Raw genomic sequence first — 14,623 nt, 5'->3', positions numbered from 1 at the left:
AAAAATGGGTGGGGCCTAGTGGGATGGGGGCGGGCCCGTCCTGAACTTTCTGTCCTTTCTGGACAACTGCCAGTAAATATGGTATAGGGCAGTGATGGCGAACCTTTTAGAGACCGAGTGCCCAAACTGCAACCCAAAACCCACAAAATTTTCGCGGAGTGCCAACACGACAATATAGACTTAATACTATGCGGATCCACAATTGCGGACAGTTACTGACCAAAAATTACAGTCATGTGGGGCTTTACAGAGCTTTCAATAATACAAACAACGTTGTACTGAAATGTAAAGGTCTCGGCATTACATCGCACAGGATCTGTTTTATAGTTACCGTGTAATATTCTTACATCCTGTACTAATATCACGTCTGCTATAAAACAGATACTGTGTGATATAAATAGTGAGGGGACCCCAGACAGTATTATATGCTCTGCAGTGGGCCTACCACACAATATTATATTCTCCACAGTACCACAGTAGCCCCCCAGTGTAATATGCTCTGCAGTAGGTGTCCCCCCCACCACAGGATTATATGCTCCACAGTGGCATCCACACACAGTATTGTGTGCTTATAAATAGCCCCCCCCCAGTATTATATGCTCTTTAGTACACCCCCCAGTATTATAAGCCACCCCAGTATTATAAGCCACCCCAGTATTATAAGCCACCCCAGTATTATAAGCCACCCCAGTATTATACACTCCCCCCAGTATTATAAGCCCCCTCAGTATTATACACTCCCCCCAGTATTATACACTCCCCCCAATATTAAACACCCCACCCAGTATTATAAGCCCCCCCAGTATTATACACTCCCCCCAGTATTATACACTCCCCCCAGTATTATACACCCCACCCAGTATTATAAGCCCCCCCAGTATTATACACTCCCCCCCAGTATCATACACCCCACCAAGTATTATAAGCGCTCCCCCCAACATCATATACACAGTGAGCCACTCTCATACTCACCCCTGAAGAGCCGCCGGCATCCACCTTCTTGTCACTGGCGGCGCTGATGACGTCATCGCGCCCGCGTCGGGGCAGAGGTCAAACTCTGCAGCCAGTGTAGGCCGCGGTCGCGTGATCCGCGGCCTACCCTGACAGCTTTCAGCTGTATGTGCATTTGCACATACAACTGAAGGCAGTGATCGCTCATCAACGGGGAATCCTGTACCGGATTCCCTGTTGGTGAGCGATCCGGGCGACCGCACGCGTGCCAGCATGGAGGGCTCTGCGTGCCCTCTCTGGCACGCATGCCATAGGTTCGCCATCACTGGTATAGGGGGTACAGAGGTAGCAGCTGTACTCGCGCCCTGAGACCTAAGGGGAACCATAGGCGCTTCGGCCACATAAAGGGATAACCGTACCATAAATGATAGCATATCATCACCAAGTAAAACGCAACACAAGTGTTCTACCGTATATAATATATTTCCACGTATACAAAGGGAGTAAAAGAAACACAAGACAAATACATTATATTAACAATAATAGAATCCATTCTGGTCGCGTAGCATGGGTCGGCGCGTTTCAGCAATTTTACAATATTCTGTGAATCTTCTATTTCCATAAGTTACACTGCAAGAAAGCAAATACAGGAAGTTTACTTAAAGGGGTAGTCCGCTAAGGAGGCAACACCACCCACAGAAAACCGATAACTAGGTTGCTAGAACCATCAAAACTGGTCACTTTTTGGTTCCCATTGATCACAATGTTAGTAGATTGAGCTTCTTTTGGTATAGAAGATGCCACCATGTTGGTTTGGCCCATTTCCAGGAGTAGTATGAACCTTCTCAGCGATCCATATTCCCATGGTCTTCTCATAGGGATGGAAGCTCTAAGCCCTCCTATCCCCAGATGGGGGCAAGAACCAGCACAAGGATAAAGGATTTTGTCCTCGTAGGTGAGTAGAAAAGGCTTTCTTCAAAATAGGACAACCTAAAGGTTTGGAACCTCAGATCTTTGGAGGACCTCTATGACTCACCTGGTTGGTAGACTACCCGAAATCCTTTCCATGCCACATTGAAGTCACTGGTGAAAACAAACTGCATGGCGTTTCCATAAGAAGTAATTGGTGATGGGAGTTTTGGCCCACAGAGATCTTTGAGCTGATACATGGCATTGAAATCTCTTCCATCGTAGATCTTCAGCTTGTCAAAGTGACAATTCATATTACTACTGCCCTCGATGTCGAAGTCTGTGAAGGTGACTCTGAACTGGACCAAAATGACAAACAAAAAACTTGGGTTAAATTTTTTACAATTACGACCATTGAGACTCCAGTCAACCCCAAGAACAAGTGGTCTAGATCCTCCTCTTAGGGAGTTACGTGTCTTATTTATCTATTTCTATATCGTCCATATTATGGTCAAATGCAAATGGAGTGGCTTTGGGGAAACCTCACCAATCTATTCATCCTTATGGTAGTACCAAAGCTGAAGGCACATGATAACTAGACCATTTGTCCTAGATCGTAGGTGCCCATCGAAGACATGTTGAAGGATAGATAATCCCTGACAATTACCTTTCTATCGGTGGTGATATTCCAGTGACAGTAGGCATTATCGGGGTAACTGCGTGGAAAATTTGGAGATGTGAAAACTCCTTCTGGTGTTGTCAAGTTTCCTCCACAACCTGTGAGAATATTAACAAGGTTTTATAAACCATGGACAATACATATGGATCAACAGGAATAGTCGTCTTACCATTGAGGAAAGGCTTCACATCTTTGGTTGTGGTGGTAGTCGTTCTCATTGTGGTTGGTTTTGTAGTGGTTGTAGTGGTTTTGGCAGTAGTGCTGGTTGAGGTTTGAGTGGTAGATGCAGTGCTGGTGGTGGTCTTAGAAGTTGTGGTGGTGGTGGTCCTAGGAGTTGTGGTGGTGGTCCTAGGAGTCGTGGATGTGGTGGTCATAGGAGTTGTGGTGGTGGTCCTAGTAGTCGTGGTCGTGGTGGTCCTAGGAGTTGTGGTGGTGGTTCTTGGAGTTGTGGACGTGGTGGTCTTAGGAGTCGTGGTTGTGGTGGTCATAGGAGTTGTGGTGGTGGTCCTAGTAGTCGTGGTCGTGGTGGTCCTAGGAGTTGTGGTGGTGGTTCTTGGAGTTGTGGTGGTCTTAGGAGTCGTGGTTGTGGTGGTCCTAGGAGTCGTAGTGGTTGTCCTAGGAGTCGTGGTGATTGTGCTAGGAGTCGTGATCGTGGTGGTCCTAGGAGTTGTGGTCGTGGAGGTCCTAGGAGTTGTGGTCGTGGTGGTCCTAGACGATGCTTTTGAAACTTTGAGCGAACTATTGATTTCTATTTAAAAAAGTCAGCGGGTAAATGATATTACATCTCATTTTAGGCCAGTACTTTCAAGGACTAACACTCAAGATGGCGCTCAGTATATTTACTTACTGCAGTTGTATAGACGGTTAATTTTTACGATGTCCAATTTACTCATGACGAACTGTTGTCCTAACTCCTTAGAACTGTCATTAACAGCGACAATGGTGGGCAGGGATCCATCAATGGAGAACGCCTTGCTGGGAGAGAACAAGAACACGTAAGCTGAGTACCTAATATGAAGAACTCAAATAGGTTGTCCTGCCAAGTTCGTATATTTTGTGGGGAAGGTAGCTCGGTAGAAGCAGTGGTGCGGACCCAACCAGTCAGAGACGGGGACACAAATCTTGCAGAAAAACAGTTTATTAAAAAGAAAAAAGAAAACTGCAAAATAAAATACAGCCTTAACTTCAGACAAAATAATAAGAAACAAAATCCTGCTTGTCTGAGCTACTAACTAAACAGTAATAATAAAGTAACTATATGGGTGACTTAGTACCAGCCGCATGAACTCATGGACTCAGAGTATCAGGACAGACCCAGACGCCTCCACTCACTCCCTGGATCTGCCCTGAAATGCAGGCTCTTCAGCGTTTTATGGGCTGTACTGTGACATCACTGTGTATATTGTCTCTGTACTGTGACATCACTGTGTGTATTATCCCTGTACTGTGACATCACTGTGTGTATTATCCCTGTACTGTGACATCACTGTGTGTATTATCCTGTACTGTGACATCACTGTGTGTATTATCTCTGTACTGTGACATCACTGTGTGTATTATCTCTGTACTGTGACATCACTGTGTGTATTATCTCTGTACTGTGACATCACTGTGTATTATATCTGTACTGTGACATCACTGTGTGTATTATCCTGTACTGTGACATCACTGTGTGTATTATCCCTGTACTGTGACATCACTGTGTGTATTATCCCTGTACTGTGACATCACTGTGTGTATTATCTCTGTACTGTGACATCACTGTGTGTGTTATCCCTGTACTGTGACATCACTGTGTGTATTATCTCTGTACTGTGACATCACTGTGTGTATTATCCCTGTACTGTGACATCACTGTGTGTATTATCCCTGTACTGTGACATCACTGTGTGTATTATCCCTGTACTGTGACATCACTGTGTGTATTATCCTGTACTGTGACATCACTGTGTGTATTATCTCTGTACTGTGACATCACTGTGTGTATTATCTCTGTACTGTGACATCACTGTGTGTATTATCCCTGTACTGTGACATCACTGTGTGTATTATCCTGTACTGTGACATCACTGTGTGTATTATCTCTGTACTGTGACATCACTGTGTGTATTATCTCTGTACTGTGACATCACTGTGTGTATTATCCTGTACTGTGACATCACTGTGTGTATTATCCCTGTACTGTGACATCACTGTGTGTATTATCCCTGTACTGTGACATCACTGTGTGTATTATCCCTGTACTGTGACATCACTGTGTGTATTATCCCTGTACTGTGACATCACTGTGTGTATTATCCCTGTACTGTGACATCACTGTGTGTATTATCCCTGTACTGTGACATCACTGTGTGTATTATTCCTGTACTGTGACATCACTGTGTGTATTATCCCTGTACTGTGACATCACTGTGTGTATTATCCCTGTACTGTGACATCACTGTGTGTATTATCCCTGTACTGTGACATCACTGTGTGTATTATCCCTGTACTGTGACATCACTGTGTGTATTATCCTGTACTGTGACATCACTGTGTGTATTATCCCTGTACTGTGACATCACTGTGTGTATTATCTCTGTACTGTGACATCACTGTGTGTATTATCCCTGTACTGTGACATCACTGTGTGTATTATCCTGTACTGTGACATCACTGTGTGTATTATCTCTGTACTGTGACATCACTGTGTGTATTATCTCTGTACTGTGACATCACTGTGTGTATTATCTCTGTACTGTGACATCACTGTGTATTATCCTGTACTGTGACATCACTGGGTGTATTATCCTGTACTGTGACATCACTGTGTGTATTATCCCTGTACTGTGACATCACTGTGTGTATTATCTCTGTACTGTGACATCACTGTGTGTATTATCCCTGTACTGTGACATCACTGTGTATTATCCTGTACTGTGACATCACTGTGTGTATTATCCCTGTACTGTGACATCACTGTGTGTATTATCCTGTACTGTGACATCACTGTGTGTATTATCCTGTACTGTGACATCACTGTGTGTATTATCCCTGTACTGTGACATCACTGTGTGTATTATCCCTGTACTGTGACATCACTGTGTGTATTATCCTGTACTGTGACATCACTGTGTGTATTATCCTGTACTGTGACATCACTGTGTGTATTATCCCTGTACTGTGACATCACTGTGTGTATTATCCTGTACTGTGACATCACTGTGTGTATTATCCTGTACTGTGACATCACTGTGTGTATTATCCTGTACTGTGACATCACTGTGTGTATTATCCTGTACTGTGACATCTCCCTTATCCATTTGGGATATCTATAGTTTTGCCATTAGCCCCATGGTTAGGGTCAGGAGATATTGCTTCCAGATGACATCTATGTATGGGGGATGGGCAACTGTTCATTTCAGAATCCAGGTAGTAAACCATATATGCATTGATATAATACAGTATATACTCACTTAGTATAGTGCATAATGGAGTTGTAGTCGTATGTAGTAAGATCTATGTTATGGGTGGTGACTATTTCAAAATTCGATTTTGTATCTGTAATGAGAATGTCGGGTTACTCGGCCTTCTATAGATTGTAAAATCGTATCAAGATCAAATGTTGTGTCAAGGAACTTACCCGGCTGGATATTATCCCACTTAATCTCCACGTATTTATCTCTGTCGAGTCTCACGTGCTCATGGTGAAGACCTAGAGCATGCAGAACTTCATGTGTGACAACCCCTCCCCAAATACATCCCGATTTATCCAGGGAGATGCTCTGGGCACCAAAACTGCGACCCACTTGAGACCAGCACCTACAAGACAGAAGATGACAGCTGTAGTGAAGTACAGGATAGGAAACATGGATAGTATGTGACATATAGGAGAAGGGGAAGTGGTAGGTTCTCAAAAGATCTCCCCATTGCTGCGAGAGAAGAAATTTGCATACCGGTAAAACCCGGTATTTCTAAGGAACGGCGCGGCGGAGATCACATCTAAAGGTAAGAAACGAATAGCCCTTCTAAAGGCTATTCCGACGTCTTATCTACAAAAAAAAAGGGGTTTTAATGGTAGAATCCCTTTAAGGATTATGAAGACCACTGTGCAATTCTGTCTCTGAGCTCCTGGGTCAGTCCCTTTGACCTCCTGATTCTGCTGTGATATACACTGTGAGCTGTGAGGTCTTACTTTATATAGACAGGTCTTCGCCTTTCCTAATCAAGTCCAATCAGCGTAATTAAACCCAGCTGGACTCCAAGGAAGGAGCAGAACCATCTCACGGAGGATCAGAAGGAAATGGACAGCATGTGAGTTACATATACATGTCACAGCAAACCGTCTGAATACTTGTGACCATGTGATATTTCAGTTTTTTTTTGTTTTTTTTTTAAATTTTGCAAAAATACCTACATTTCTGGGGGAGGGGGGTTTGGTGAAGATGGGGCCGAGTATATATTCATGAGAAATAAAATGAACTTTTTTGATTTTAGCAAATGGCTGCAATGAAACAAAAAGTGAAAAATGTAAAGGGGTCTGAATACTTTCGCACCCACTGTAAATCAGGGGCGTAGCTATGGGGAGGCAGAGGGAACAATTATAGATAGCATATGGTAAGTGGGGGCCCCTCTATATGGGTTTAGTAAATCCCCCCGGGATTAGTGTCAGGGGTCTTAAAGGGGTTTTCCAGACAGATAAAGTTGACATAAGAATGAATATGTGCACTACTAGGATTTTAGCTCTGGACATACCATCCGCTATCGGAACGTACCCTGTAGAAGACACAAAATTGATGTAGTCGGTCTCATTTGTCCGTGTTGTGAAGCGCATACAGGTGACGTCCTCAATGTCCTTTAGGCAGGATGTAATTACGATGTTGTCAAAGGAACCTAATGAACAGAGAAAAATATCAGCTACATGACTCCGATCCTTCCAGCGCCACTGCTCATATGCGGAACAATCTCTAAAGACTATTGGTAGTTACAATAGAAGATAACACCTCTATAGATAACACCACAGATCCATCATTACATCACAGCTCATCTACTCCCCCTTCCTGCACAAGAGGATGTCTAAAAAATTTCTCCAATAGACCTCAATGTGTCAGCCCCCCGACTATTGCTGCTTATGGTCACTTTGCTGTAAAGCATGTCACTAAATGCTGAAAATAGAAGTTTAGGCAAAATGTCCGCCCCCTTAGCCATGAATAGACAACATAATTAATAAAGAAAAAAATCTACAATCAGAAAAAGAACCAGATTAGAAAAAGTTTTAAGAAATATATTATAAAGATTATAACATATTCCTTTTAAGCAGGGGTGGAGCAAGGTTAGTCTTGGACTAAGCAGGGGAGGAGCATTGCTGCAACTTTGAGATGATAAATGTCCAGGTAGCAGACTCATATGGCGTCACTTTGTTGCAGAAACCTTGCCTAAACTTGAGACGTTAGAGCTGAGACCATTGGCCTTTGTACAACCGCCATCATGGTAAGAAGCTGTGTGATCTTGCTTAAGCGTGGGTGGAGCAAGGCAAGTTTTAAATTGAGCGGGGGCGGAGCACTGCTACAACTACACATGTATAAGAGAACTGTCAAGACCATACAATCATTACCGAAATCACTGGATATGAAGTAAGGGACGTAGACAAATCCATCTGGAGACATGGGCCACAGCCTGACCTTATTCGGATAGGGATCTGAACTTTTTCCAATCCTATAAGCGATGTCCAAATCTCTGATGACATATTTTCCATCCAGGAAGGGTTCTGGGTAATAAAATATGGTCATTGGGGGAATATTAACACCATGAAATGATATCTTTAATACGGAGCCATCGATAAAGTTAGAAGAAATCAAAATGAGTTCCTTACCGCTTCTGATGTTGCGAATTATGTCGAACCAGCTCGGATTCGGCCCGGCATCTGTAAAACACGGCGAAACAAGGAAAGTGAAGAAGAGATCATAAAATGGACAGGAATAGGACCCATGGCCTCCACGAGGATCTGCCGTGGACATGGGGCCTACCTGTTATTGACAAAAATAGGTTTGTGTGTATGAGGCCTAAGCTATAGAATGATGGTTGTAGTGCCTTCCCTCAAGTAGCAGAAGCCCAACGACATACATCATGTGACTGACACTGTCACCCTGAACATGTAGGTGCTTTGTTTATCCAAATCCGTTCAGCCGTTCCAAAGATATAGGCTCTTTTAGTGTTCAGGGTATATTAGCCAAGTGGGTGGTAACATTGTGGATTTATGGGGGTGTGGTGTGTTTTATGTTCCCGCCCAATTATTTGGTGTCCTTTAATCTGCATTAACACTATCAGGGCTTATATCTTTGGAATAACTGAACAGATTTGGATGAAAGAAACACCAAAATGCTCAGGGTGACGGCACCGATCAGTCAATGTACGTCATTGGGCTTACAGGTCTCCATTAAGGAGGCACTCTTCTCAGAGCCTTGTTTATTTGGAGCATTGAGTGGCATTGTGCAGGCACTGTCTTGCATTTTAGCTTTCATTCCATGGACATGTCTATGTAGGACATACACAAGGGTTAATATATGCCACTGTACCATCCCGCTATTGTAGGATTGTGCAATTGTGTGAGACTTTTATTAACAATTTATATAATCGGACCATTATCTCCAATAACTGATTGCTCGGGATGTGCTGAGTGTACGGCGAGACCTCAAATACCACTCGAAAGAGCCTTATTGTTATACGTCTGATGGCTCCTGACGCCGCACTGCATGTACGGGTGGGGGCCGACAACAACCTGTACTGCCAGACACGTCATAGAGGAAAATACTAGCACAATAGTGCAACCTAGGGGACAAAAAATTAGATTTTAATTTGGAATTTCTAATATTTACAATATAATAAGTGGGAATATTCTCAGTAGTGATGTAATAATGGCTCAGTTGTGTTATCTATAGAGGTGTTATCTTCTATTGTTATCCTGTCTGTGATGTAAGTGAGGCGACTGCTGCTAAGAAAACCTGTATAGAATTGGCAAGTGTCCGTCTATTATTAGGCTTAGTGGCCAGAGTGAAAATTCAGTATATAAAAGTAAAAAAAAAAATTAAATGGGAAATTAAAAATAAATAAATTAAAAGAATTTAAAATATGTTTAAACTAAAAACTTGTTTTAAAAATGGGGTTTTTTTTGGTGACACAATAAATTGCTTATGTCTTCTAGCTCGTTATAGGTTTGGGCATGTACATGATATATTCTATTCTAATATTACTATATATTCTAACCTCATGGCTTCACATTAGGAAGCATATAACTTACGGTCACCACTGGATTCTTCTGTCGGATTCCCCTGGATTAATGGTTCGGTACCTGTGGAGTAGTAGACAGGAGTCGATAAATAGTTCATGCTGTTTTTCTGTCTTTCCCCCATGCTTTACACTGCAGCACTGCTATTGGTAAGCTTGAGTCTTACAGATAAGTGGATACAAAATTGATATTAAAGCCATATAAATCACCAATGTCAAGTAATTGGGACATATAGACTCAAGTGCATCAAGGGTAAGGCCTCTACTTCTGTATGACCACATTACTAGGTGGTGACAGATGGAATAGTTGCCATATTGGTTGCCCCATCGCAATATGAATGTATTTGTAAAGGAAATCAGAATCTATTAACTCTTACTTGTCGCATCTTCTGAGCTTCTTCTCTTCCTTTGATGTAATATCTGGTTAAAAAAAAAAGCAATTCCTTAGTCAAGACATAGAGGGCGCCACTTGTCCACAATGTGTTGTGTGACCCAAAAGGAAATTAGTCAACACGGAATTCACTTTTTGTGAATACAAAAAAAAAGCTCTGATTTATTTTGTGTACATTATTCATTTTATGTCACAAATCCTATTTTTGAGCACAAAATCTCATTTTGTCGCACAAAACACAATCAGAATTTCTTTGGTCGCACAGAATTCATTTGATCCTAACTAATTGCTTTTACACCATTCGTTCTGTTACCCAAAATTAATTTGGCAAACAGAAATCACTTTTATGACCACAGAATCACAAATTACATTTTGTAACAAGATTGTGAACAGGAAAAATAACAACCAATTTGTGAGACAAGATGGCCCAGATTTCCTAATACTTAGACAGACAGTCTGATACTACACCAGTTTTATCACAGTGACTGATGCTGGAGGATAACTCTGATGGATCCTAAGACTGACTCGGCACATTCTAGTTGACGGACACAATTCTTCACACTATTTTGGGGCATTGTGATTCTTATAAGTCACTTCGATTTCTGAGATTTCATACCCATGTTGAAAAATTGTAGCCCACGTTGCGAAAGAAATGCGCCAAAGATGCTCCAGGTTTACATCAGTGTCTTGTCATAACCACAATAGTAAATCTGGATCGTTATGTCACAAAACAAAATTCTGTGTGAGAAAAGAACAGTCTGTGCCATAAATTGATAAAAAATTGATTTTGTAAATACAACATACAATCCAATATGTAAGAACTATCCTACAGATAAGGAAGCTGTGAACGACTGTTACTCTAAAACAACGGAGATAAGTGGCAGCCGGGTATACCGGATGCCGCTGATCATGTGGATAACAAAGGGTTATTATTAGTATAGCTTCCTATTAATTTGTTACATGAGATTTTTGGGATATCCCATCGTAATCAGCAGAACTCTCACGGCCATGACCTGCTTAGGTGATTGATACAAGGCTATATACACGCTATGCACCAGTAAGTTCCTCCATGACCTACTCATATCCCTTGTATCTTGGGTCCAGAATACCTAAATGTCCTAAAAATGGATGCCCAATTCCCACAAATACTCACCGGAGATGGAAAAGCTAAGCACACGCCGCATAGGACAGCCAGGAGAAGACTCCTCATTGTGTTGGTGATGATCATGGTGAAGCTCTTGAGATGTCTACACAACTTCTTCAGGGTCTGTAGGGCCAGTTTGTCTTGGAATGGTCTTACTACTTATATACCCCATATACCCCCCACTGAATACAAATCTCCACTTTGATGTTCAGGATCTGTAGTAACTTGTCTAACAATGGCCCATGATGAGGTCTTTTGTTTTCCCAGATAAGAGCGGTGATATGGTGGCATCTCCTCCATGCTTTGTGTAACTGGGCGTATAGCTACAGGTGGATTTTGCAGAGCACCAGGGGATCCACAGTAATCCATCACCTCGTAATCTGATAGTGGATCCCAGAATTTTCACGTAGGACATTCCAGGGTGTCCTCCTTGTGGAGAGTTGGACCCCCTAGGGTTTTTCTTCAAAGCCCCAAATTACAAGACGTAATATACAATCTCATATACCAGTCCGTACATATCAGATAATGGACCTGTCCCACCATATTAAACAGGTTTGGCCGACATTCCTCTAAGGATTGGTTCACACTGAGGGATTTGGAGATGACTTTGAGGTGTCCTCCTAAATATATTAACAGAAGATCATAAAAAAATTATCCCAGACCCCAGATATGAAAAAAATAAGACTATAGAAGAAAAAAAAACCAAACTGACCCTAAATCAGAGAAAACAATTGAGACCCTCAGAGCAGAAAACAAAATTCAGACCTCAGATAGGGAAAATACAGTCAGGACCTGAATCAAGAAAAAAAATTCAGACCCGCTCAGACAAGTCTGACAACTTCCATGTTTTATTGGCATGGCCTGGGAGATTGTAGTCACTGTCTTACATTGTCCTACTTATCAGCCCCCTTAAAGCGATAGCATCAGAGGACCCTCAGATGAGGTCACCATAGAAGCCGCCATTATCAGGTCATCAGGGCTTTCTCCAGGGACGGGTCAATGATGACTGTTTGTAGCATTGATTTAGGGTTTTCACAACTCAAATTGTAAATTGGTCATTACATATATATATATATATATATATATATATATATATCCTACTAATATTGCAAAGGTGAAAGTATGTGTGTTTGGATGTTTGTTCCTCAATCACACCTACACAGGCGAACGGATTTGTCTGAAAATGCGCACATACATACCTTGGGTCCCGGATTGAACGATAGGCTACATGGAATTCCCGTACACCACCGCAATTCACTCCCGTGCCCGGTGTTTCTCACGGTTCAATTCGCTGCAGGACCTGGCACGCTGTAGGACCTGGGATGACGTCATCCCAGCCCCTTCAGCAGCTCACCTGATTGGGTGCCGCTTCTCTATGTGGGCGGAGTTATCGTCCTGCCGTCGTCCATACCAACATGGCGTCTCTGAGAGGTCCGGAGCGTCCTGCACAAGGGCCTCTACTCTGGGGCACCTGTGTGGCCTCACCACGGGCCTGCAGTACTCTGCTGCGGTCAGGCAGGGGGTCGCCTGCGCCGCGCTCAGGAACGCCGGTTCGGCCAGCTGTTCCGCAGCGTCTGCCGTCTCTGGACACTACAAGTCGGAACATCGGTGCACGGGAAGCCCAGGGTGTGGTGAGGCCGGGGCCACAGGTTGGTAGGGGGAAAGGGAACACACGGTCGGCAGGGTCTGGTGGGGGGAAAAGGGGTCATGGGGTAGGGGGCATGGGGTAGGAGGAAGGAGTGACCACATGGGGAAGTGGGTAGGGACAAAGGGGGGTGGTGGGCGCCAGGAGGGAGACCAGGTAAAGAGTTCCAGCGGGCCGTAGGGTGGGGGGGCACGGGGTAGGTAAGACAGGGGAAGGGGGCATGGGGTAGGGGGAAAAAGGGGGCACGGAGTAGGTAACACAGGAGAAGGGGGCATGGGGTTAGGGGGCACGTTCCTGGGGGGCAAAGGAGGAGGAAGGAGTGACCACATGGGGAAGCAGGTAGGGAGAAAGGGGGGTGGTGGGCGCCAGGAGGGAGAGGAGGTAAACAGTTCCAGCGGGCCGCAGGGTGGGCCCCGAGGGTCCATGGACCCACAAGTGTAGGAAGGACCCACTGCGGACACAAGGCAAAGGAACAAGCCTACACACCGCTCCAGGTGGGTCCTGCAGGGGTCGCGGGTAAAAACTAGTATATATATATATATATATATATATATATATATATATATATATATATATATACAGTCGTATGTATGGGCACCCCTATTAATCTTAATCATTTTTAGTTCTAAATATTTTGGTATTTGCAACAGCCATTTCAGTTTGATATATCTAATAACTGATGGACACAGTAATATTTCAGGATTGAAATGAGGTTTATTGTACTAACAGAAAATGTGCAATATGCATTAAACCAAAATTTGACCGGTGCAAAAGTATGGGCACCTCAACAGAAAAGTGACATTAATATTTAGTAGATCCTCCTTTTGCAAAGATAACAGCCTCTAGTCGCTTCCTGTAGCTTTTCCTACTTCCTACTTCCTACTTCCCCTTCCTTGTTGACAAAAATTGTATATCCTGAACCACCCCTTTAAGTCCTGGGGGGATTTATCAAAACCGGTGCACCCACTGGGGTCCATGCGCCTAATCTGAAATGCTGCCGAAAGCAACCAATAAGATTTTAACTTTCATTTCTTTACTGCAGGATCAGAACTGAAAATCCGTGTCTCATTGGTTGCTACGGGTAACGCCGCCATTTTGCGTGTCTGATCCTATTACAGAAATGTTTTTGCGCGGTATTTTTAGAAGTGAATAAAATTCTGGATTCTTTTATGTTTCAGACTGGCGAAGACTCTATAAATAGGATGAAGTCATCTCATGAATAGGAGGCCATGGCTAAATATAGCGGGATGAGGGGCTGAACTGACAGCTCAATGCAAGGTGTATGTAGCGGTAAGCGTCCTGTATAATAACATACGTGTACTTATACATGTGTTTATTGGAAAGAACTGGTGGGAAGAAGGGTGACAAGAGTGCAAATGATACACACGTCAGTCAGGCCTGGGACTTGTAGTGCCGCGTGCATAACGCACTTACCTGAATATGAGTCTGTCAGCACATGGCTTCTATAATGTGAGGACACGTGGCTGATATAACAATATGGCTGGTGCAAGGCTGTGAGCAGGGAACATGAAGTAACACATAGCTCCTATATGGTAGGGGGCACAGGACTAGTACAATGGGAGCAGGGTACAAGGCTGGTATAACATGAGCTGGCACATGGCTGGTAATGTGAAAGGACAC

General features: G+C 43.3%; 1 protein-coding gene across 1 annotated transcript; it reads right to left on the bottom strand.

Moving 5' to 3' along the window:
• Positions 1 to 1,576: 1,576 nt before the first annotated feature.
• Positions 1,577 to 14,076, bottom strand: LOC142217105 (astacin-like metalloendopeptidase). Its single transcript, XM_075285297.1, has 13 exons — positions 14,020 to 14,076; positions 10,180 to 10,222; positions 9,816 to 9,866; positions 8,391 to 8,441; positions 8,133 to 8,285; positions 7,294 to 7,411; positions 6,162 to 6,340; positions 5,995 to 6,079; positions 3,387 to 3,514; positions 3,038 to 3,287; positions 2,528 to 2,660; positions 1,988 to 2,219; positions 1,577 to 1,581 (listed from the first exon to the last, which is right to left on the bottom strand). The coding sequence occupies exons 1-13, from the start codon at positions 14,074 to 14,076 to the stop codon at positions 1,577 to 1,579; spliced, it is 1,485 nt and encodes a 494-aa protein (XP_075141398.1).
• Positions 14,077 to 14,623: the final 547 nt, after the last annotated feature.

The sequence above is a fragment of the Leptodactylus fuscus genome, chromosome 8, assembly GCF_031893055.1.
Source record: "Leptodactylus fuscus isolate aLepFus1 chromosome 8, aLepFus1.hap2, whole genome shotgun sequence".
Taxonomy (NCBI): Eukaryota; Metazoa; Chordata; class Amphibia; order Anura; family Leptodactylidae; genus Leptodactylus; species Leptodactylus fuscus.
This window is presented reverse-complemented; position numbering and strand designations above follow the sequence as displayed.